Raw genomic sequence first — 27,026 nt, 5'->3', positions numbered from 1 at the left:
CAGGTAGAGCTCTGGGATGCAGCAGCCCAATCAGCCAATCACAGAGAGCCTTCGGAGACACATAAAAGCCTCTCCTTGGATGAATTATTCACAAAAGAGGGACAGAGACAACCATTAACCTACATCTTCACCAAACACACTCACATCTCCACGCTCTCTACAGACACGCCCGCACACGGCAGATTTAGGCACCGCGGCCCCTGATAGGTTACCTCGCAGCCCATTGGTGCAGCTCTAGACAAGTTCGCTGAGCTATTTCTTCTCATGCACACTATGTACAAGGCCTTCCTGCGCCCACACAAGCTGTACTTTGTAAACAACCCTGTGTTCAGGGCTCTGTCTAATTCAGACTATTTTCCATGCTTCGAAATTGTATTTTAACACAGAATTCAACCCCTCAGATATTCAGCCAGCACACTGCCCGCACTCAGAGATGCTCCTGAAATGAAAGAACAGAGAAGAACAGTTTGAAAAAGTGTCGAGGCTGGGGAGAAAAATTTGGCTTTGAAGGCAAAAAGTGATTTTATTTGAATTTGGCAGCATCTCCCTGTTAGTGGAGACTGCACTGCTGCAAGTCACAGTTAGAACAAGTAATAAAAGTGATCAGGGATATGGAAGTGCGTTTGAGAGAAAATGGCTTCTCTTCCAATTGCCTCGCTTTTGCACCCAACAAATGCTAAGAAGGATAACTATGCGATGAGTCGGGCAGGCTACTGAAAGTCTTTATTACAGCCTGTTAACATCAGGAGTGTCGGAGTACATGCGTAACCCGACTGTGCCGTGTAACCATCAAATTAGTTTTGCAGGTATTCGGCACACCTGTCAAAACATCCAGCACATCCGCCACAAAATACATTTCCTGTCCTCTCGCCGCCCCTGCCAAGCCCTGTTAAGTAAATTAGTAGCTGTATAAATCAAAACATGTTGATTGGTGTGATTTTTTTCTTCATGTTTTCAGTGTGTATTTAGGGTTTTTTACACTGAGAGATGTTATATGTCTCATCTCTGGCTCATTAGAGAACTTGCACCTTGTCAGCACTGACACATACAAGATCATAAATTAAAGTCTGGGTTAAATAAACCTTTCCTCTCTGCAACACAGACACACTTGTGCATGCACGTTCAGTAATATAATACACAATCAGGCTGTTGCACCGCTAAATCAAAGACCCAAGAACATCTATGTGCATAGAAAAACCTTTCCAGTTTGGGCTGCGTTGGACTTTAATGCAAATATTTAACATATCTTAGTTTTCCCTGTACAAACGTGCTGGTTGCATACATCTCAGATAGACTATGGGGAAAGATGTACTCATAAATGAATCATCACGCACATGTCAAATGCATATGTGGGATGTAACACACACACATGGACACACACATCGTAGCGAGACAGAGGGGAAGACAAAGGCAGTGTTGGCTGAGATTGAGGTCAGGGCAAACGTTTGGGGAATATTTGATTAAGGGTTAAAACACAGACACTTTTTCTGGTGTGGAAGACAATTTTTGAAGTTTAATAGAGTACAGCTCTGTTTATCCTAAACCCCAGACAGCTAAACTAGTCAGCAAATTTAATCTAAAGCAAAAACAAAAAACAAAATCATATGTTTTCAATTGGATCATGTTTTTAAATTGCATCATCTTAAGAGGGTGCACTTGAGCAGCCACTGCATCCATTAATAAGGGGAAGAAAGGGGGGGGGTGCACTTTCAAGTGGGGTCCAATGACCAAACTGAAATTGCAAACAGTGTTTATGCGACTTCCACAATGGCAGCGGCTTTTAAAAGGGAAGTTAAACTAGTGTTACACGCCACAGACTCCTAAAGATTTCTGAATCCTTTACAGTGTGAGGCTGAATTAAATATGAGGATTAGAATTTGTCAGCCAAAGGGAATATTAGATTGTTTTTTCACTCGTGTATTTACACACAAAACGGGATTAATTATTAGAAGAAAGCCCAACATTACCATTCCCTTTGGGCTGTAGTGAAATAGGAGCATAATCAAATTGTCAATGCGCTAATTAGGTGTCACAAATAAGTGAAATTTCAGAGGGATGAATGTTTTAAAAGGCAACACGCTGAATCAAAGTAAATGGTAAATGCAGTCATTTCACAAAGCGCGGCGGTAATCAATAAAAATCGGTGTGACAGAAGGTGGGAGAGTAGGATGTGTATGTCTTTGTGAGAAAGAAGGGGAAAAGGAAAGGAAGTGCGACATCATTGCTCTTTAGTACAGGTTTTATAAAGGTTGAGGTTTTATAAAAATTTTAGTTTTTAATCATTAGACACCCATATCAGTAGAGCAGCTACGTGAATAAAAGCAACTACCAAACGGGTCGTGAGCAGCATTTGAACTTTACTACTAAAAATCAAGATTTTCCTGTTGATTAAAAGAAAACAAGATGACAGCGTGCGAGGGCCATATTGAGAGAAAAATATTAGCGTTGATTCTGAGAATAAAGTCGTCATTTCGAGTTAAAGCGCTGCAATGGCTGCCACACCCTCTACAAAATGCCTCGTTTTAAAGAGTTTCTGAAATCATACTTCAGACTCAGTTTTGGTGTGGAGATAAAAAAAAAAAACACAAAATGAAATTTTATTTCATTTTGCACAAAATTTCATTGTGAAAAATGAAATAACTGGCAAAGGACAGATGCAAGAATATCAATCTTACACCCTCGTGCAGTAAAGAGGGGGTATGATGTATTACAAGACATTATAAGGTAGCTGATCAAGTTGTTTCGGTAGCTCATCTACACAAGGGATTTTGTAGGGGGTCACATGTCCAAAGGAGTTATTTGACTTGAAACAACAACTTTAATCTCCACATTTGGACTTTATATAAATAATCTTTTGACTTTTATCTCAAAATACTATTTTATGAGTTTAATCTTTATATTTCATTATTGTGAAAAAGAACAATTATATATATTTTTTCTTAATGTGGCCCTAATATACCTTTGAATGTTATTCTGTGTTTGGATTTTGCTGCCATTTCAACAGAGCTCGGTCAGCTCTTTTCCCTGTTTCCAGGATTTGTGCTGAGCTGCTGCTTAATATTTTAATTTATGTGTAAAACACATAAAATAAAATGATGTCGCTCTTATAGTCTTATCTTGCTGTGGCATTTCCCCTTGTTTTAAGTTTTGCTTCGAGTTTGTCAGGAAACTTAACTTTGTTACGGAAATGTTGTCATAAATCCTTAAACTTCAATTGACTTGTTAGGATCACCTTAGGGTTGAATTTCTTTTATTTTTTGCACGTTGCACATATATTTTTTTCTTTCGTTTGAAATTTGTAAAAAGTGTGTGGTTCTTGGAAAGATATTTTAGCTAACAATGGGAAGAAAAAAAAACTCGCTAACACTGGGAAATATGACAGTAGAATAGGCTTTTGAACTGGAAGTGAATGTTGTTTCAGATTTTATTGTTATTTTATTTGTCCTTTTTATTTCCTTGGTGGATTCTGTGATACATAAAAACTGTTGTTTTGTGACTCAATTGTTCTCAAGCGTTTGTGGCAGACAGTCATACATTACGATACCTCATTTTTCATGCATTTCCATCTGCAATGTTATGCCCACTAGCAGCTGTATAGTTCAATTTAAAAAGAAGGAGAAAAATAAATACATTAAAGGCAGGCAGTGCACAGCGATGACCTCCATACCTCTGAGCTATTAGTATGCCACTTCTTCATTTCTTTTATCAGCATCAAGGCGAATCTAAAAAGGGAAAAAAATGCTCCATGTGGAGTTGCAAAGACTTTTTAGCCATAAGCTTCTTCCATAAACTACACCTTTTGTAGTATTAGAGCTGTGTTTGAGAAAGTTTCTGTAAAGCTGTTTAAAAGTGTCATTTGAAAACGATATTTCCCCCAGAAGAAAGCTTGGGTTTTACTTTTCAATAAACAAACTCATTTATTGGTGTCCCACGTGTGTAATTGTTTCTATTTCATTTCAAAGTGAAACAGCTTTTAAGTGTGTGCTTGGACGTCAGGGAATGTTTTGTACGGACTTTTCCTTTATTTATCCGTAAAAGAAGCCAAGTCAGTAAAAGAAGCCAAGTCAAACACAGTAAATAGAAGGGAAAATATCTGAGACCATTCTGTGAAATCAACGGCACTTCCTCTTTCTGTTGGTCATGTTTTCCTCACTTCTCTCTTTGACTGTTGGCAGCAATAATGTTTCAAGTCATCAAGGCTTTTCCCGTTCTTACTGTCGGACTGTACGGATTTTCAGCACTTTAAGAGTGTCACTGTCAGTGACGAGCTCCCACCGATCCTTTCTTAATTATAGTGCAAACCGTTTTTTTTCTTTTTGTACTTACGGAATTTAAGAGTTTTAATTCATTACGATGGGTTATGCATGAACACTAAGCTTTGATGGGATTAGGGCAGTGGTGAAGGAAGTATTCAGATCCTTTACTCAAGTACAAATAGCAATACCAAACTGAAGGAAAGTCCCACTAAAGGAAAAGACACTTTACAATATGTGTGAAAAATAAAATCATCTGAAAACCTTTGTGAATGCTTGCCTGCGGTATTGCATCTCATGCATGCTTTATTTCAAGAAGGGCACATTTATTAATGCAGCAGCTAAGGTATTTAAAATCAACATGATTCATAGGCTATTAATCATGCTCTGGTCTTCTTTATCATCAAAGCTAAATGCCTGAGCAGGAGTGTTATAACCACTCACTGGTCACTTCATTAGTTACACCTTGCTAGTATTGAGTTAGACCCCCGTTTTTCCTTTAGAACTTTCATTTTTTTATGCCGCAGATTCAATAAAATGTTTGAAACATTGCTCAGAGATTTTGGTCCATATAGTCATGATAGCAGCACATATTTACAGCAGATATTTCAACAGCACGTTCACGAGTCTTCGGTTCTACCACATCCCAATGGTGCTCTATTAGATTGAGATCTGGTGACTGGGAGGCAATCTAAGTACAGCAAACGTAACGTACGGTTACATTGTAACTTTGGTTCTCTGAGTGCGAACCGTAATGGAGTAGAGAGATAGTCTCGATATGATAGAGAACGTCATGGGTCAAGAACCAAGTTTGAGATGGTCTGAGGTTTGTGACACCATGTATCCATGAGAAAATGGATAAACTATGGTCAGTACTGCCAGCAGCAATACTCAGGTGACTTAATCAGGATGATGTGTTACAGCACACGGTGGCCTCGTGTCCTCCAAGGTTAAATAAGTATTTCGCTGTCAGTGGAGTCTGATGGGTTTAATGAGAGAAATGCAATTATTTTTATATTAAAAGGGTTTTAAATGCAATACAACAATGTAAATATATAGAAATGTAACAGGCAATGTGGTTTTGTTTTAAAAAGCTGTGATATTTTAATTTAAATTTTGCTGTTATTAACTGTATTTGTGAATGTAACTGACTTTTACTTTTGTGGATCGAACCCTTCTTACACCACTGTAAATGTTATTTTATTGAGCATTATTACTGAATGATTAAAATTAATATTATTTTACTGTTTTAGTGGGTCAAACAGAGTAATGTAGTTTAACAATATGTTACATTTTTCTAATATTCTTATAAGTGTTTGAATAAGCAGGTAAAATTCAGCATTTTGTACAGAAACTGTAATTGTCTTAATAGTCAGACACTTATTGAAATACTTGGGCTGTACTTGAGCAACATCCAACGCAGTGAGGTCAATAGATAAAGCCACTGAATCACAATGTGCTTAAAGATTTATTATAATTAGTGAAGTTCCTGTTGTTATAGGCACGTTAGCATGACCAAAGGTAAACGCCACAATCGGTAGATTTATATTATAGGGTCCCAGAGTCGTGTCACATCCGCTGTGACCTCATGGGTTATGATAATAAGACCTCCCTTCACTCCAAGGACTTAATACCCAGCACTCCACGTACGCAGTGATCTACAAGCCAGGTTTGAAAACTTTAAGGTGAATGGGTTGCATTGTAGGTGTAGATACACACACACATACAGAGATTCCTTCATTTTTTATAAATTATTCATTTAAAATTTCATAAACGCACATGTGAATAAAGCATTTGCTCTTGTAATGGATTTGAAGGTTTAATATGTTCTGTTATTTTTAAAAAAAAAATTATGTTCATTTGGGTTCCTCACAATCATTTTTTGCTTATGTAACAGATGCTTGGTAATAGATTTTCTGCTCCTGAACCGAAAACACGACGCTTTATCACTTTTAATTTCTTTCGCTATCACTTCCCTCCTCGCTTCTTAATTTTCACATCTTTGACCAACGCAGACTGTTTTCAGTAGGAGGAACTGGCCTTCTAATGTGTCATATGGGAAGGTGAATGTGGGTTGAATATTATAAATAGAAAAGATCAGACTAAGGGGGCTAGAAGGAAGGGAAAAAATGGAGAGGAAGAGAGGAGGATGTGGGAAACAAAGAAGAGGATGACGAAAGAAAGCGAGGTGGAAGACACATACATGGAGATGAGAAAGGAGATACACAACGTGACACAGATGCACAAAGAAGGAGAGAGAAGAGGAAATGTCTATTTTTACCAGTGGTTATTACAGAGGAAGAGGGAATGTGATATGCCTCTGCATTAGGCCGAAGAGGAGGAGGATTTTGGCTCAGGCAGATTCATATGGATGTTTATCTGACTGCAGCATAGAGGGAATTTTAGCTAATGTATCCATCGCCCTGTTTCTCTTTAGTTTATTTGCTGTACTCCCTCTATCTCATAATATGCCCTATTTTTTTCTATCCCCATTTTTTTAACCCTCTCAGGCCCAATTTAAGTTTTGTGTTGCTAATGCACAACCAAGTCCTGCAGTGGTACTTCTGAGTAAAAAAAACCTCATAAAATATGTATGTGGGGTAATCAGGTTGTTAGTTTTTAACTGTTGCAAATCTGCAACGTCTGCCTGGAGAGGGTTAAAAAAATACTGTAGTTTGTTTAACCTCAGTGGTTTGAGTGCTGTTGGTCCTTCTGTTGTTATCGTCATCATGAAAACCTTTAAAGTGCATGAGAACTTCATGATAATAATCATTAAAATAATATTATTGAGATGCACTGATATACTGTTGCATTTCAGGGCCACTGTAAATAATCAGTCTGTTTATTTGGCAAAGACCTACATGACTGCCAATGATTTTAACCAAAATGAAAAAATCAATTAGATAAAAAAAAATGACAGAAATGTCAAAAAATAAATATACAAAAGCAGCAGTAAATGTGGCAGAGTGACAGATTTTCTTTTCATACAGTCAAGTCCACAATTATTCATACCCCCTCCCTGTTATGTTTTGTGAAGCAAAGCTTCAACCTTAACTAAGACTTTCTTCCGTACTTCTCAAATATGTTACAAATGAATAAGTAATACCAGAATAATAAGTACTGGCACATTTTTTAGACCATTTAACTTTCTTTTTATTTTGAGAAATATACAGTTTCCCAGAAGCTTCTTTTGCAATTTTTTTAATTTATATGTGGGACTATAGAGGCAGGAGAAGCCACCTTCATATCAGTCAGACATTAATCATGATGAAGGTGAAGGAGCTCAGTGATGACTTCAGGCATTGTTACTGTCCCCAAGGAGGCCAAAGGCCAGTAGGCTATCTCATCGCCTTATAGCCGTTGCCCTGAAAGTTCACAAGGTCACCATCGAGTCCATCTTAAAGAAGTTAAAGAACTCTCAAACTGTGATCAGTTTGAAAGGTCAAGGTCAGAAGCCCAAAGTGTCCCAAGCCTTGATCCGGAAGGTTGTCCGAGAAGTCAGCAGTAATCCAATAACCACCTCTGAGGTCATCTTCAAGAACTCTGGGATACAGATTTCATGAACTACACCTTAACAAATTCTTAATATTGGTGGCCAGGAAGACTCTGGTGTTCAAGCCGATGCACCTGAAGACATGTTTGGTATTTGCAAAGCAGCATTTGGAAATGTTAGAAGCGTTCTGGTTATCCGTTTTGTAGTCTGATGAAGGAAAATGTTGTACGGAGGAGAAAAAGAGAGGCTGTACCCACTATGAAATGTGGTACTGGCAGCTTGTTCAAATTCGATAGGATCATAAAATGTGAGGACGGCATCAAAATCCTTGATGAAAATCTAAAACAATCCCAAACACAAAGTCAAATCTGACATGCCAGTAATCATGTGATGATTCTTGAATGATCATCTCAAAGTCTGGAGATTTGTGCAGGGGGTTGAAATCTGAGGTCTATGCTTGAATGCCTGATTATTAATACTTTTGAGTTCTTTGGCAGAGAAATTAGGTTAGGATGAAGGTTTTGCTTCACAAGACAAGGAGGGGATATGAATAATTGTATTTAAGTGTAAGGACATCAGCTTAGATTAAATGAGCGATAATCAGATTTAGGCATAGCCATTAAAAAAGACAGTCCTCACTTATTATCAGTGCTTGGAGGTGTATTTTGATGAGACCGATCCCTCAAATGTCCCTTGTAAGTGAACAGTTGCTAAACCCTAAACCTGCACAAGAATAAGTGATATCTTTTCCAGATGATATCTCCCCTACTTTAAGAGGAAAACTCTGCGTGAAATAACCTTGTTTTTACGGCGAACGTCGTTGCTCAGGAAAAAAAAAGACAGCTGAGAAAAAACACATTTTCTGCCGTCCTTTTTTTCCATCTTTCCACTAACCACTCTGTGAATCTGCAGCTCCTCTTTCCTTACCCATTAAACTTCCTCCCTTATGTCCTCTGTCTGTCTCTCTCCGCCTCATCGCTTCATCCCTCTTCCTCTTGGATCGATAGATTACTTCCTGTGTTCAGCAGGGTGACAGCACAGTTTAGAGACCATGGGGTTCATGTTACCAATCATCTGTGTGTGTGTGTGTGTTGGTGTGTTGGTGTGTTGTGCACGTATTGTGAAAGGTTTAAGGGGTCACAGAGGCCTTTGGTATCAACAGTCCTATCAGTCACTCTGAAGCCTGAATGACTGATCCACTGACTGCTTGTGTAAAACATTCGAGAGAGAGTGATGAGAGGGAGAGAGAGAAAGGGGGGTTGCATGTGATATTTTGTGGACTTTTTGTCTAGTTGATTAGATATTTTTGATCAACATGCAAATTGTAATAATGTAGTCAACAGTTTGTGTTATCAAACTGGAGAATATTAAAAAAAGCAGAGCTGCTTTTGCTTTTGGTGCATGATCAAAAGATTAAAAAGAGTAAATACGTCAAATGGCTCTACGTGTAGAGACCCAACCCAAGCTGAACTCGCTGCTTTCCGTCAATCTGTTCTCGTTGCCAACTTTTACCTCGTATCTGAAACGTCCATCATCACCTCTGACGTTTGTCTGAACCCTATCCTTCACCCAGAGTTACACGCTGACCTCACTGACTGCTGCCAGTCATTTCAAATCATGAGATCCACTGTTATCCGCAAACAACTCTTCCCGCTGTTCCTCTCAAGGCATACAACAACCAGGCTGTTTTAACAGACAGACTGACAGGCCCTGATGTCCTTAAATCCTATAACAGTCTCTCTACATCTATCGCCCTGGGCAGCATGCAGCAGTAAATGGCTTCAGTTTGTCTGAGGTGTACCCAGAGAGCCCAGGAGAGATCAATACAGTCACTCACTGTCATCGTTTTAACTCAACTACAGTCTAGACTTGTCATAAGACTCCTTCTCCACTCAAGTTCCCAAATTCTCAGGCTCCCACGGCGAGGCTGGTGTTGCTGCAGCAATGTGAAGAACTAAAGAACGTGTGCTGTCCACACGGCTGTGTAACGTTACATCTGCCTCACAATCACTGGTGTGAAGCATCTGCAGCACTACCATCACCATTTCTCTTGCAGTAACTGCAGTAACTGAATTTCTGCTGAACGCTTCAGGGCTGCATTTTGGCTGAATTACAGTTGATTTAATTTATGGCACCATTTTCCCGCTGCACTAAATCCTGCTGCAAAGAAGGAATGAGTATCAGCTGCATTTCTCCTCCAGAAAATAGAAAACTAGCAATAAGATGGGAGTGGAAAAATCCAGCCCCCTGCCTTTTATATTCTATGCAGCACTTAAGTTTCTAATATCCCCCTCATACCTAAAGTGGAGAGATTTGTTTAGTTTTTTTTACTTTCACCTGAAGTTCTTGTAGCTGAGGTGTGACAACAGAAGACATCTGCTCAGTTTCACCGAGCATCTGATTTCCAGCACTCAACATAAAGCTCTAATGAAGCAGGCTGTCAGGACTTGAGATCATTAATTTAACACTGACATTATTCATGAGCTGTATTCTGATTGGACGACAAAAATGCCTAACATCCCTTGACAGAAACAGCTGTTTAAACAGATGCAGGGCCATTTGTAGCAAGTTTGATCAGGAATTAGATGAACAACAACTCTGAATCACACTTGGTGGCTTTTTAAAATCTTATTGTTTTCAGCATCAAACAGCAATGCGCGCCAGTTTGGCATCTCTCACCGTTGGTAACAGTAACATTGCACTCATTGAGTTAATCACGTGTGAAAGGTGTGTTTAAGACTGTACACCAAGTCAGTCAAGGCTAATGCGAAGACGCACTTGGGCACAAATTCACCTTCAGTGGATCAATTTGGGGGAGTGTTGTGTGAGTGGAAGCTGTAAAAGTACACTCGTCCCTCTAAAGAGGAATGTATGAAAAGAAGCACAAAACAAACCAACAAAAAAACGAAGATGCTGAAACCAAGAAAAGAAAGCAGTAATGTTCCTTGTGAATTTTAAAGGTCAGTTTAATGCTAAAGTCCAGAATCCACATAGAGAGAGTTTGTTGACTTTGTAATTGTTCCAAAATTGGTTGCAGTTGACCTGGAGGCCACTTATGAGATATATTTATGATGAACGGAGCTACAAGTCTCCACTCACTCTGCCTTACAAGCAGTGGGATTTCTTGCCTTTCCGAACTATTTGGTTACAGCACAAACTGAAAACCTTTTTAAAAAAACAAAACAAAACAGGAATTTTGAGTGCAAAAAATTGATCGTCCTACACAGACAGTCCTACAGTTCGGCCCATGAGCTGAAGCACAATCAGTGTTGCCACCGATGACTTAAAGAGCCCCACACAGCATCACCTACATAAGAAATAGCTAGTATCGGCTTTATGCTTAGAATGCAAGAGACTTGATAATGATAACCAATTCCCATCTATTCATTTGTCTAACTACTTATCCAATTCAGGGTGAAGGGAGTTGATCCCAGCTGTCACAGGGTGAGAAGCAGAGCACGCCCTGAACAGGTCGCCAGTCCATAACTGAGCTGTGACACAGACAGAAATTCAAACTGACATCACACTGGTGGCCAGTTTCTCTTCGGACAGTAAATTTGAAGTCAGGACCTTTTTGCTGTGAGGCGACAGCTCTGATCACCACACAAAAAATATTCTGTTATGCCTAAAATCATTTCCAAAAGAAGGCAAAGGCAGATACTGAAATATGTCGTCTAGAATTGTTGGGAAGCTTAACATATATGACCGTTCACAGATTGAATTTGGAGTTCTTCAACATATACCCACAGTACAGCACTAGCGCTAGTTTTGTTCTCCTGTTAGTTTTTCATGGGTGAGATAATGTAAGAAAACTGGCGACTTGATTGCTGCTTGTCTGATCGCGTGATTCTTTCTTTTTTCCTTCTGTTGTTGCTGCTGCATACCCAGATCCAGGCGAGTCTTGCAGTTAGTTTAACAATTGTAACACTTCGAGTCACAGCCAATACGACTCCCTACAATGAGACTCGAGTTGCTATAAACCAAAACTTCTGTCAGTTATCTTGAACTTAACCACACTCATTTCACTGGCTTCTCAATAACCTAAACACTAACAAGACACAGACTTTACTGTGTTGCTGCGAAGACTGGAAAACAGTGACATACAGCGATCCGCAGCTTTAATGCACCCTGCCATCCACCTCTCAGTTGTGACCTCAGCTTTGAAAGCAAGGTATTGTAATTTATTGACTGTTAACCCAGGTTTTCCCCCAACACACTACAAGTAGATCGAGTCTCCATCGGTTTAAACACCAGTTCCATGTCCATTAACACTGTTGGGTCTTGACCTGACCCCACTTATACCTTCACCTCTGATGTCCATCTCTCCCTCTCTCTTCCTCCGCCTCACATCTCTACATCTTTTTATTCCCCTTTTTACCCAGTCACTCCCAGTGGACCCTCCCTCTCTTCTTGTCTCACACACAGGCTACTGCTGGCCCTCAGCTTAACGGTTTTTATAACGATCTGACCCTGGGACCTTTCTCTCTGTTAATGATCTACAGCCCCTCCCCAACACAAACACATACACACACTGACAGACGGAAACCTGCGCCTGTGTGTGTGCGTCCTGTTATTGTCCTTTTTGTTATGCTGAGATAACGTCAGAGCAGTAAACACTAAAGGTAATTATACAATTCAAAAAGCCCCAAACTAACAGTTTCATTTCTTGAATATGAGAATTTTTCAGAAGGGACATAATTGAAAGCTCTTTATTTATTCATTTTTTGACAGCCCGTGGTTTGGACTCACTGCTGTGATGAAATGGCTGCTCTACATTTAATAATGCTGCTACAATTGCAGACTCGGTTTGAGAGGAAAAAGAAGAAAATAGTAGCACCTGCCTTCATTTAATGAAATAAATAGAATTTTCTTCTGTAATGAATAGCGACAATCTACTATATGTCTCAAGCTTCAAATGGAAATCAAAGATTTCATTTTGCAGCTGTGTCCTTGGAGTTTTTAATGAAAACAGATCTATTAATGTTACCTTGTTCTGAAGAGTTCACTCAGATGCTGCGTCTCAAACATGCACTCACTCATATTGTACGCTTTGGTACTTGCTCTTCCTTTGAATGCATAAGTACATTAGCACTGAAGAGGTGCGGCTACATGCAGTGCACTACATTTACCAGAACAATGTACCTAAAATTAGGGTCTAAAATCTCTATAACACACAAATGTTATATCTCTCCTGGGTGATAAAATTATCAATGCACTTATCGGAGAAATGTAATTAACTTGCAGTGAAGAAGAAGAATTTTGCAAGAGGAAATTGGCGGCCAGAAGGGGAAAAGCTAATCGGAGAGCTAATTAACTAAATGGACATAGCATTAAAAACGAATATTCATGTTATACGCAAAACAAGATGGACAGTATGCAGTAAATAAATAATTCCTGCTTTTGTGTCATTAGAGGGATTTTTTTTTTTGCTCCACTGACACAGATACTCTGATACATTTTAGATTATTGTCTTGTAATTTCACGGGATCGCTGGATTATAGTTACTGTGGGCATTATATTGTGATGGTAAATTAGATACTTGGATTTCCACTTACATGTGCAATACTCTATGTTTCTCAACCTCAAAAACTGGTTCCCTCTGTGGACGCAATCTTTGAATTCAGGTGTTATTAAATATGTTTTGATTGTAATTCCATCCACACATCTATCCATCCTCTTCTAGGTTTGGTAACCACAGCAACTCAGCTACTTAAAATTAATTAATTAATAAATTCAAAGTTGAGAAAATTCAAAATATCAAAATGATGTGATCCAAAACATCTCAAATTGCATCTGCTTTTGTTGCTTTTGTTAACAGAATTCCTGGCAATGGTCTTTTTCACTTAGTTACATATTCCCGTGGGGTTAACCCCTTAATGCCCAGTATAATATATTGGATACATGCAGTTTGATTTCTTTGGTCTGAAACACCTAAATAATTTGCACAATGTATTTATAAGCAATAAATATGGAGAAAAATGCCAGATGTAGCAAAACTTATAATTTATATAAATGAAATGAATATTTAATAAATTTTCAAGAGATTAGAATTTTCTTGCAATTATTTCACGGTTCCCGGTTTAGGCTTTAAAGGGCTAAATAATACAATTCTTGCTTCTGTGGCATGTATTTTTAAAAGCAGATGGATCTGCATATTTGATTTAGCACAGATTTTTACACCAGATTCCCTTACTATTGCAAGCCTCCCATTCATCCAGGCTTGGGGTCACCCGAGGTGCTACGCTACCCTGCCATAGTTTACTGCCAGAAGAAAACACTTTCCCAACCTCTTTGAGTCAGGTTGGGCATCTGGTGTAAAAATGTGTGCCAAACCAAATATGCAGATCCATCCGCTGTGGTGATCACTTGGAAAATAAAATGAACAGCTGAAAGTTGTTAATGCAGTGTTTTTGAAGATAGATACATGTTACTGAAGCTATTATTTTTTGTAATTTTCAGGTTGCCAGAAATATTGTCCAAATGTGTAAATCAGTCACATATTGAGACATTTCAAAAAGGTGCTGAATTACAGTCTCTTAAAAAAAAAAAAAAAAGACTATTAAGTTCCCTCAAGTTTGTGCAGTTATGGAGTTTCAAAGTTCCTCTGGCATTAAGCTAACATATAACTGGGAGCTTCATGGAATGGGTTTCTGTGGTCAAGCAGCTCCTGTAGTTATACAGAGTAGGTGGTCTGGTACTTTTGTCCATATAGCGAATCTTGTCATGGTAGCCTTTAAGGTAGGAGACCAACAACCCAGTCTTCAGTCATTAAGCAGAGTGCTAGTTTGCTAGTTAGCCAATATTTGTTAGCTAACTAGCAAACTAGCTTGTTAGTTGCTGTAGAGTATATCCTGGAATAACTGTCAGAAATGGGAATGGTGAAATTTAAGCTTAAAATAGCATGTTTGTGTTAAGTCGTCTGTACAGAATACTGTATTTGTTTCCTTACTTGTTATATTGTTATGTCTTGTATTTGTTGTAACATCTGCTACCCTCTTGGCCAGGTCGCTCTTGGAAAAGGAATTTAATCTCAAAGTGACTTTTACCTGGATAAAGAAAAACTATAAGGTATCATTGTTAGAAGGGTAATGGTGTTGTCTGGATCTGCGCATTTAAACTCAGTGTGGTATTTAATATACTATTCACTGTCTAGTTAGATAGGTAGCTTGACAATGAAGGTCAAATGCTGCATTGTTTCACACTGAATGATAGTTAAGTGTACAGTACATGATTCCTTTTAAAAGTAGATTCAGAGTTACTGTTTTGAGAGTTTTGACTCTGTTTTCTGATAGTTTTATTGCCCTTTGAGTGTTCTGTGTTCAAAAATTTAACGTTTTTAGTTGGTGATTGGTAAGTTTTCAATAATGCAGAATTAAATTAAATTAAAATTAATCTTAATTGGTTAACATCATACCTGTTTTGCACAACTTAGATTAGAGAGCCTTTAAAGAAATTTTCAAAATAAAAAATATTTAAAAAGAATTCAGTGTACCCTTCTGCTGATAACAATACAATTAAATTAAAAGCATAATTAGTTGACCTTCGAAGATATTTTGCATGGCAGCACTGATTTGTGCAAAAGAAAAACCATTTAATCCGAGCACACAGTGTTCAGTAATACTTCTTAATACACTCCAAATAATGCACAGCATCCATTTTCACCATTTTCACTGTCCCCCAATCACTCTTTGAGGTCTGCTTACTGAAAGTGACACATTAGCTTACAAGTCTGGATCTTGACAAAAAAAGATGCTGTCAGACATCGCAGCCAAGACACACACATTTACAGCACATATAAACTCTCCACACACAGAAAAACAAACTATTGTGCTCTTGCTCTCATTCTTTTTCTCTCTCAAAGCCTTTTCATTCTTCACGAATCACCAACACACACATACGCTGGTTAAGACTCACACATACACACACACAAACAAACTCTCTCAGCTTCTTCCTCTCAATCTAGCCCTGTCAACAGCACTAGAGCCTGATACGCGTCCAGGGACAGAGGAAATGAGCGATGTCAACCAGTATTATAATGCAGCAGAGCCGACCACATGAGAGGGGAAAACATCTACTGTGTTTTGTGCTCGTGGGAAATCAATCTCAACTCTTAATACGATGTTTTCAGGCTTGTGCTCATGTCTCAAAGAGGCCTAGAGAAGAATTACCTGTGTGTGTGTGTGTGTGTGTGTGTGTGTGTGTGTGTGTGTGTGTGTGTGTGTGCATGTGTACATGTAGCTGTAATCCTACCACGTCTATGATGAAACCCATGCTCTGACTTGTCTGTAGGGTTATTTTCCTTCTACTGACACAAGGTTGATGAGCTGATGAAAGACCGAGACTGCATGGAAGCGTCCAATTATCCTGCTTAAGACAGTCTTATGCATACACAGTCCGTATTGTTCTCACCTGTTATTCAGCGAAAAGGCATGCATAAGATGATATTGCACAGCTAGAAGCATGACTCTGATCTCTCACCAGCCTTTATTTCTGCATTTTCAGGACAATGCACTAAAAAGCACTAATTTACTATCCGCTTCGTGTACCTGAGTGATTGGAATCATTTGCATCATTGCCTCTTAACCACCTTTGTTATATGCTAAGATGATAGCGTCTGCAATTAACTGAGCGTGGTTAATAAAAAAAAAAAAGAAAAGAAGAAGACATTAAAGGAATGAAAAAGAGTGTGGGGGTTGTTTCCATGCAGCCATTTAAAATGTGAAAAATGTCACCACTGGGGCAAATTTTGCAACTTTAAGTTTTTTCAGCTCATGATTGGCTCCACAGTATTTAAGATTTGCGAAAACTTTTGGCACTATCCCAGAAGAATCAACTACCCAAAACAAAAAGCAGAACGCTCTTGAAGCTGGAATGAACTGCAGTAAAGTGCTCTCAGTGGGATTGCTGCTGACATAACAGGAAGTCATTGTTTCAGTGATTTAAGCAGCACTTTTTTATAATTATACATTGTAAAGACTGAGAAAGACAAGCTGGTCCTAAAACGTATGTGCACTCACTGGCCACTGTGTTAGGTGTACTGTAGTATTGAGTTGGACCCCTTTTTGCCTTTAGAGCTGCTTTAATTGTTCATGGCACAGATTCAGCAAGGTGCTGGAAACATTCCTCAGATTTTGGTCCATATTGACATGATAGCATCACACAGTTGCTGCAGATTTGTCAGCTGCACTTCCATGATGAGACTCTCCCATTACACCACATCCCTAAGGTGCTCTATTGGATTAAGATCTGGTGACTGTGGAGGCCATTTGAGTACAGGGAACTCGCTGTCATGTTCAAGAAACCAGTTTTAGATGATTTGAGCTTTGTGACACGGTGTGTTATCCTGCTGGAAGCAGCCTGTAGAAGATGGGTACACTGTGGTCGTGGACATGGTCGGTAACAAAACTCAGGTAGACTTAAAAATATGCTAGGTTGGTAGATCGTTGTTGCAGCAGATATTTAGACTCGTCAGATCATCAACTGACCGAAATGGCACTGTGTGCTCTTACAGATTTGCTTCAGGGACAGATTTACTGTGCCTTCAGAGATGCTCTTCTGCATAACTCTGTAACAGTCTGCAGTTATTTAAGTTACTGTTGCCTTGTTATCAGGATGAAGCAGTCTGGCCATTCTTCTCTGACCTCTGGCATCAACGGGGCATTTTCATCCAGAGATCTGATTACTGCATATTTTCTCTTTTTAAGACAATTCTCCGTAAACACGAAAGATGGTTGTGTGGAAACATCTCAGAAGATGTATTTCTTAAGTACTCAGCCTAGCCCATCTGGTACCAACAACCATGACCATGTCTACATGCCTGAATGGGTTGAGTTGCTGCCATGTGATTGTCTGATTAGATCATTGCATTAACAAGAAGTGTATCAATAAAGTAGCTGTTGAGTGGATATATAATTATATGATCTTGTATGTATTTTACTGGTTGCTATACATGTTTCTTCTATACTGGCCATAAAGAAGAAATTGCTTAGAAAGCAGTTTTGGTACTGTATGAGATTTGTGTCAAAAAAACTGAACTACAAAGAGGCTATGGCACTCTGCCTTAGACACATCAGATGGTTTCTTACCAAATTACCATTGTTTTAGCACAAAAATGTGGAGACTGTTTTCACCGCTGGCTGGGCTGCAGTAGAACAACAGCGGTACAAAGGGACGAATTTTGTAACTCTGCTAGAATCGCAGAGTCGTCAGATAAACTTCAGAGCAAATATTAACACAGCATAAAGACTTGAGGTAATACTCCTGTTTAGTTGAATTACAACTAAATTGCTTGTCATACTTTGTCCTAAATTCGACTTTCACAATACATTTTTAGGTATTTCAGATGGAATTGAAAGCGTATGAAATTTAAATGTACTGTATGTTAAAGGTGTGAGCTGTACTTTAATAGCCAGTTTTCTGTGTTGATTGTAAAAACAATTATTATTGTGTAGGATTGAATTCGATTTCACAGTTGTGCTTAATAAAGTGGCCACTACACTAGTGCATGGTTGTATGCAGACATATTGATTGTAAGCATTAAACGCTCCAGTGAGAGATAAGGGTGCATATGCAGGAGTCAAAGGTGAGGCGAAAAAGAAACCCAGAGTGAATATCAGTCTGTACCTGTAGGCTCTTGCAAATGCAGCTGCTATTTACTGCTACAGTCTATGTGAGAAGAAGAATAAAAAGAAGATATTGTTTGCTTTGGCACTCAGTATGGGTACAGAAAATTAGCAGCAATGTGATGAGGGTTTACTGTCACAGACAAATCTTTTCACGGGCCTAATTAGAAACTAATAACGCCTCCATTCTGCTGCCAAAACAAACCCTTTTGCTGTGAAAGGGATGGGCTCCGTGTCTGACTCACGCTACCCCACCTCTGCTTTGTTTTCCGTTAATTCATGTTAATGCTGCATCTTGTGCTTTTCAGAAATTTGAGTTGTGTGAAAGAGGAAGCGTATTCTCCTGAGACTTTTATTTTAACGAGATAATAGTGCCATCTCTGCATCTGCATTTTCCACTTTTTGTGTCGCTTTGTTTTTTTTCCACCAAGCTCCTAGATTGCTGCTTTTTATTGCATACATGAATTCCCTCTGTTACCTTCCTGCTCTGGAGGAATACACTTCATATTAGCCTTCTTTTCTTGACTTCATCATTAAATGCTGCAGAAGCGTACCTAAAAAAGCTTTCAAACTGACAAAAAGAAAACAGCTACTGCTGATAAAGTACCTAATGGTATTCTCCCATTTTGGCCCCCTTAATGGGGCACTTACCGGCTTAGTCACTCATTTTCTTCATGCAGAAATTTGCAAATTTGTTTTCATCCAGTCAAAATGACCCAAGTTACTACAGGAGCTGCTACTTCTGCCCCTCATATTTCCTAGTATCTTTGCTCTTGTCAATTAACTTCATAGAGCTCTGTTGCACATTAAGATTAAAACATCTGTTGCTGACAGAGGGGAGTCATGTGGTCTGCCATTTATACCTCCACCCTCTTTCTACCTGGATAAATACTGTTGGGCGTGGCAAGTTACTCCTGACTTGCATCAGTGTCCTAGCAGGAGATGTAGTAAACTCTGTTTCAGAAAAAAGGCTGTATGAAATTCAAAATCAGTGGAGACTCGGACTGGAAATAACCCCTGCATTTAAGAATACAACTTACTGTGGTCGGGTGCTTGTTTTGGGTGTCAGTGAGACATGAAATATAATTTTAAAAATGCATTTTTTTCACATTAAAAAGAAATGTACAAAGTTTACATATGCAGTAAGGCGACCATCTAACACAGGTCAGCACTTGTTGGTTGCAAGTGTTGATTCTGATTCACTTTGTTTCTGGAGCCTTGTGTTCATATCAGTGCAGCTACCGTTTAATTTGTGCTGAAGTCAGCTTGAGCTACAGTTGTGAATAATGCTGTAATGACGGACAGAGCTACGCATGAAACAAAGGAGCTGCAATGATGTGTCGTGTAAACACAAGCTTCTTTACTGTTGTTCTGAGCAGCCAGAACAGTCAGACACAAGGAAAAATACAGCTTTGCCTAAAGTAAGGGCTGAGACTTGATAATGGTTCAAATGGGGATAATAGTGCACACTTTGAGGCAATCTTTTGTTGAAGGCACTCATGTTGCTTGTCCACCAAGAAATAGCTGTATGAAAAACAGAAAAAGAGCGCTTGTTAGAGTTCTAATGTTAGGAAGGTTTGGGGGTCTGTGGGATTTTATCTCCTCGCTGCCTGCCAGTAACAGCTTTAATTACTCCTCTTGCATCCTCATACTGATCACATAGCTGAAATGCTTTTCAAACACCGCTTATCCCCATTTCTCTCCTACTTAGGACCATCTTCAGTGATCAGCAATGACGATGACTCTGCTTCTCCTCTTCACCACGTCTCCAATGGCAGCAACACTCCTTCGTCCTCGGAGATGGGCCCTGATGCAGTAATCATCGGCATGACCAAGATCCCAGTGATCGAAAACCCTCAATACTTCAGAAGCACAAACAGCCTGCTCAAGACTGACACATGTAAGTAAAAGAAAAATCTGACATATCTTTAACGTGGACCCGGATTAACTCTGATTTAGAATCAAACTTTTATCAGTTGATTACAAGCTACTATATACATCCTTCCTCGCTGTCATGTCAGTGACCTTGGAGCTACTGCTGATAAAATCTGAGGGAAGAATGGGAAATAGAAAGTCTAATTATATGCATGTTTGTGTGTGGCTGTGCCCCAGCATACGTTAGGGACACATTCATAAATTCAAGACTTCCATGGATGACTCATATACATACCAGAGCTGAAGAAACCAAATGATGCTAGACCTTATTAGCCACTGGTTTAAATTTTTTAAACCAAGTGAAAATGAGAAAGTGACAAACCCGAAGTAGAAGCTAGAAGAAGAGCAGAGGGAGAGAGAAAGAGAGCCACAGACAAATAGACAGACAGAAAATGCACAAGGATATTGACCTGGTCCATCAACATGACATTATGATTATTGGCAAGTTATAAAAGCTTCTCCAGGATTTGGCCTTGTGTTGCAGTAAATTATGGACCCACGCATTTGTGTGTGTGTGTGCTCATTCTGTTGAGAGCAAGGTTTAGGTTGTATAATAATGGGGGACTGGAGGTCGACCTCTTCAGTCCTGCATTATAACTAAAAGACTGACTGGGATTTACAGCCAAATGACGAAGAATGAAAGCGCTTAGGATCAATGAAAGTCAATAACACACTGTGGTGTATGTGCATGTGCCTGCATGTGCGTTTTTAATATATTACAGCCATTACAACTATTACACAGTGTGTGCCTTTGACTCACAGACAGGCTGCATAAATACTGAAAGTATCTGACCGATTATTTGGCACTCCGCCTTTTCAGACCGGTACAATAGCCTTTGATGGAGACAGTTTGGCAAAGTGGCACATGGTTGAATGCCAGGAACTGAACTCTTTTTAAAGAGAAGTCTTAACCAGTTTGCATCCTGTAATATTGAATGCAGGAGGAATCAGTAGCAGGTACACGTCTCTGCTTAAATGATCGCGCGGGCCTCTTTCGCGCAGCAATAAAGCAACAATTACTCTGCTGAGATGATGGAGCCATGTGTAATTATGGGAAATGTTAGTGTGCTGCAAAGCTTCGGTTGTGCAACTGTCTTTTTAAGTGAGCACCTCATTAAAAATAATGATATTAGCAGAGTTAGCATTGTTGGAAAGCAGGTCACAAACGTTACAAAGGAGCTTCAGTAAAGCACACAGATTTGAAAAGGTGGTAACTGTTGTGTTTATGTTTTGATAATCACTCACATATACATAAATTTGGGTTTACAACTAAAATAGGTATAAGAGTATATGAGCATATTCTCCCACTACATTTACTATCATATCACACATTTCTTTCCACTAAACTTCTCTGGATTTAATTTGAAGATTCAAATTTCATTCATTTTTTTTTTTGGACCACTAAGACAGAAATTGCGCCAGTCAGATAACCATGCACAACCTTGTTTTATTAAAGACCAATTCTGAATGGTTGAGACCCAGGCTGGAGTTTCTTGAAGGTGGCAACGATCTGTTGAGTTGGCTTCACTGAAAAGTGGCAGACTGAGGAGACTAAGGCAAACTGGCAGTGAACCTGAGACACAGGGGGCATACAGTTAAACATGGTTTCAAACAAGATCAAGAGAATACAAAACTAGACATGTGTTGCTACCAGGTTGGAAAAACTCTGGCAGGGACTGGAGCATAGAGTCAGTCATATGGGCTGAAGGGCTTCATAGGAGAGTGGATCACAGGTGCAACTGAGGAAAGAAGTGCGAACAGGATGCTGAGCCATGCCAAGACAAAGAGAGAGAACAAACAGGGGAGACTACAAGATACACAAAGAATGAGAGAGAGGTACACTCTAGACCATGGCAGCAAAGATTGTTTGAAATTTCAGGAATAATTGAACACTAATTCAGGCAGGCCAGGAGCCAAAACTCAGTCTGCAGAACCCAGTAAATCAGCCAACTCAAGTGACTGCTAGTACTTCTAGTGGTTTCCCTGAAAGTATACACATGGAAAGGCAGGGAATCCAAGAACAGAGTCATGCTGCCACATATTAAAGATTGATGATAAATATGAAGGTGGTGTGAGTTGACTGTTAGCTTGCATTAGCATAAAAAATAGGAAACAGCTAGACTGGCTACCCCCCCCCCCCAAAAAAAAAAAAAAAGAAAAACCCAAACTGTCACAGTATATAGAATTTATGGAATTTATGGTAAGCTTTAATAATTGATAAATAATCCAAAAATAAACACAATTCAAGGAAGGAAGAAAAAACAACAGATAGAGGAGAACATAAATGTTGTGACAAATACTAAGGGGAAGGATAGGACTATTTATACACTAAGGGATGATTTGGGTGCATTTAATCAATACAGGTGAGGACAGACAGGGAGGAAGAGAAAAGTAAAGCAGGTAATGGATAGTAACAAGAATACTTAAAAAAAAAAAAAAAAAAGTAGACACTAAAACATGGAAGAAATCTAAGTATGTGGAGAAAAAAAAAATCTCACTTCTCTTTAACTTGGACCCCAATCAACTCTGATGTAGAACTAAAGATTTATCAGTTGATTACAAACTATAAAATAAATTTCTTCTTGCTCACATGTGAATGACCTTGAAGCTGCTGCCGTAAGATCTGAGGGGAGAATGGGAAAATAGAAAGTGTAGGTTTGTGTGTGACTGTGTCCCAGCATATGTTAGGCCACTCATAAATTCAAGACTTTCGTGGATGACTCATACACATACCAGAGCTAAAAGAACCAAATCATGCTAGAGCTCATGAGCCACTAGTGGCTGATTCAGTTTTTTTGATTGCAAAAGCTAAAGACAACACACAATAGACTAAGTGAGGTAAAAGATCAAATGCTGTGGCAAAGATTATGGGGATGACAGGGCTATTTATATGTAACACATAGGGGGGCTAAAGCATTCGCGACAGAATGTCCTGCTAAAAAGAAAGATTCTTTAAAATACAAGGGGGAGCAAGCGAGTCAGATACCCAGGGCACAGAGATGAGGCAGGTCTGATCAGAAACAGTTTATTACTAAGCCAGGGAGCACAAATAAAAACACCCTTAAAATATACGTAATAAAATGTTGTCAATCTACTAAAACTAAATTTAAAAAAAAATTTCTAAACCTGTAAAACTACCATTTTCTACATTCACTAAAAACCCCTGCTAAAATTATGCCATATGTTCATTATGGGTCCATCAGCAGGCCAGGAATTCCTTCTTTAGAGCAGAGTCCAGGCCAGCCTCGTCTTCGGTAGACAAGGAAGAGCCTCCCATCTTCTTGTCCTTCCACTGGCCCATCACATCCCAGCCCAGCTTGCGTTCTGCACCTGAACCCATCATGCGACCACCGCCACAGCTCTCCTTGTGTCGGTGTCCTGTAAAATAACAAATAGGGGCCAGAACAATGGTCCCAGAAGCGGCCCTGGCTCATGGCCATGGTGACCCTCTCCCAACCCAGCTGCACCCAGTAAACAACAGTAGAGACCCTACTCACAAATGCAGGCAGAGGTAAACCTCTGCCCTGCTACCAATCACACGCGTTGTCTCCTACTGTTGCCATTCCATGAGGTCAGGACTGGGTTGCCGTGTCACGCTGGCCATCTAGCATTAACTTTACAGTCTGGGGCTTCTCTCCTTCAGTGCGCAGCTAGCCTGCTTTTAAAAGGTCTTTACACAGCTGATAGGCCACCTCTGGATACACCCATGCCTCAGCAGGTGGTCCCTATCAGCTAATTTGTCCCATGTGTAGCCAGTCCACAGTGGATTAAAAACTATGTCACTTAAAACACTAAAAACCATGCAATAGAAACAGAATAAAACCATGCAAATAAAACGACACTCATAAATAAACACTAAAAATCAGAATAAAAACAATATACAAGATAAATACAAATTTCCACTGTGTGACATATACACCAAGGGATGATTTGGGTGTATGTAATCAATACAGGTGGTAACAGTTAGACAAGCAGGAAGAAAACACAAATCAAGCCACAAGAGAAAAGTGAAGCAGGAAATAAACAACAAGATTAAAACAAGCTTAGTTTATTCAGCGGCAACTATGGGAACTCGTTTCTGCCACTGGACCAAAAAAACCCAAAAACCAAAAGGCCTTCCATATGTCAAAATTTAGGGTTAGGTCTCTAAATTTTGAGAAAATAACTTGAAATATCAAGTTATTAAGTTGACATTTTTATATAATTAAAAATGCTGACTATAGAGAGCAACCATGTATAATGACACTGACAAATCAGAGAGGAAAGAGAAGGTAGAGAATCTAACAAAAGACATTAAGAAAAACTTACAAATAAAGGCAGGAACGGTAGTTAAGGCTCAAAATCACAGAAACATAATCATCACTAGAATGACAAATCAAAACAAGAATCAGAATACAAAAATATAATAATAATAAACTCTGAAGCTAAAAACCATGAATATAAAGCAACAAATGACAACCAAGCAGGGACCCCAGAACTCATATTACACTGTTAAAAAAAACATCTTCAAAAAACGGTAATAGTCCGGCAGCTGGGGCGCCAAAATACGACCGTAAAATAACAGAAAATAACTCCCGCATAAAAATACGGTTAATTCCAGTAATGAAAATACAATTAGTTGCGCTAATTTGACATGGGATCTCACCTTTTCAAGTGCCGCTAAACATTAAATTAGGAACATGTTAATGTGATTAAACAATGAAATCATCTATGAATAGGGAAAAAAACATTTTAAAAAAACGGTAATATTCCGGCAGCTGGGGAGCCAAAATACGACTGTAAAATAACAGAAAATAACTGTCCCATACAAATACGGTTATTTTCAGTAATGAAAATAGAGTTTGTTGTGCTAATTTTACATGGGATTCTGTCTTTTCCAAGTGCTTTTAGACATTAAATTAGGAACATTTTAACGTGATCAAACAATGAAATTACCTATAAACAAGGTCAATGAATGTGGCAATATGAATCATAATACGTAAATGTACAGAAATATACAGTTAACAGTTGGTTTAAATAATAATGGATTGCATGCCCTGGGACAGAGGCGAGGCTGCCATATCGCACCATCGGCTCCTCTGGCCATCACCAGTAGGTGAAGAGTCTTGACCACGGACACAACGACCGAGAGTGTCCGAGCCGGGGCTCGAACCGGCAACCTTCTGATCACAAGGCGAACTGCCAACTCTTGAGGCACGATCGCCCTAACTAGTAATGATAATAATACTTATGGGATGTAACACAAGCTTATAGGGATCATGTTATATACTTTTCCATAGCATTACATTTGAATTCAACAGTTCAATCTTTCAAATAACGGACAGATATTCGTGAAATTATGATACATTTCTGGATGTATTTTTACAATCTAAATATGCATATGTACAAAAAAATATATTTAGAAAACAAGTAAATTGTGTTTTACTATATTTACAGTGATGTTATGTTATTTTACCTTTGACATGTAAGATCACAGTCTACTTATGTACATTTAATGATATTCTAGAAAGACAGTACAAAACTGTAAAATAAACAGTAAGATACTTTAACATTACTATTTTTTGGAACAGTGTAGCTAAGAATATAAAACCTCAAAACAACACAAAACCCCAGGACCAAGGCAGAAACATGTGCCCACCAGCACCTGCAAAACTCAATAATGTACATTTATACAAAAGGCAGAGGACTGCCTGCTAGTTATTTTACCATTTTTTGCCTTTGTGCAGCTAAGCTAAGCTGACTGAGCTCTTGCTGGATCCAACTATATGTGTAGGGTCATGTAGGGTCACAATAGTAAAATCATAAACACCAAAAGTGTCTAAGCTTTTCATTCTAGTGTTTAAGCTCAAATAGAATAGAGATTTTAGAGGACTTGTTATTAATATCTGCAGTAGCAGTGTTGAAAAAGTGATTTTTCTTTCATCATCTTTCTTACATCATCCTCTTGGCTTTGTCTTCAGTACCTCTCAATTCTTCCACTGCTTCTATACGAGTTGGTCTTTTGGGCTTTGTATTTTTTTGTATCTAGGGAATGGGGATTAACATCACTCTGGAAAATGTTATTCACAAGTCAACACGTGCTGACTGTATTTGAAGACACCGGTTTACAAAAAAACATATGTGCATGCACGCACACACACACAGGCTGACGCACAAAATTTAGGTCACAATTAGCTACGCTTGCTGATAGGAGGGCACAGAGTCAGGAAAAATCAGTGCCATGACATTACTGAAGAATGTTTGACATTTCTGGTTGTCCTCTTCTCAAAGCATCTGTCAAACACGACTGTGTCTTTGACTTATCCTGTTGCTCAGTTCAAAGTACCGAACTCAGTTTTTCCAAGCTGTTCAAGCTGTTTTATGTCTGCATTCAACGCAATGGAAAAAATTTGGGAAGATGAGACGAAGAGGAACGGAATATGAAACAGATGGCAAACGGAGAATAATTATGTCCCGAGACATTAATTTATTTGGGAGTTCATAAGATGCTGATGAAGGATAGGTGTGAGAGGGGACTCTAAATGATGTGGTGGAAAAATGAAGGCAGGAGGGCAAAAAAGGTGGAAGATGAGGGGGTCGATGGGAAATATTATTCTTCTTGATGTTAATATTGTAAGCCCCGTCATAAACAGTTAATGGAAAAAGACTAATGGAGCAACAGAACGGGGGAAGAACCTGTGCCTGGATGTTAATACTTAGAGGATGCTGATTAAAAACTGATAG

The 27,026-nt window shown here is 39.0% G+C and overlaps 1 protein-coding gene across 5 annotated transcripts in view; it reads left to right on the top strand.

Annotated features, from left to right (window-relative positions):
• The window catches only part of ntrk2a (neurotrophic tyrosine kinase, receptor, type 2a), a 106,609-nt gene that overhangs the window by 48,451 nt on the left and 31,132 nt on the right, over window positions 1–27,026 (top strand). For all 5 annotated transcript variants that reach the window (XM_084946225.1, XM_084946223.1, XM_084946221.1 and 2 more), the window contains one exon: window positions 20,080–20,268. In XM_084946225.1, coding sequence (XP_084802351.1) covers window positions 20,080–20,268 — 189 coding nt within the window. The remainder of the gene's footprint in view (window positions 1–20,079; window positions 20,269–27,026) is intronic.

Source organism: Perissodus microlepis, chromosome 12 (genome assembly GCF_051167445.1).
Source record: "Perissodus microlepis isolate ML-2025 ecotype Zambia chromosome 12, ASM5116744v1, whole genome shotgun sequence".
Taxonomy (NCBI): Eukaryota; Metazoa; Chordata; class Actinopteri; order Cichliformes; family Cichlidae; genus Perissodus; species Perissodus microlepis.
The sequence above is the reverse complement of the archived record's forward strand: the minus strand, read 5'-3'. Positions and strand labels throughout refer to the sequence as shown.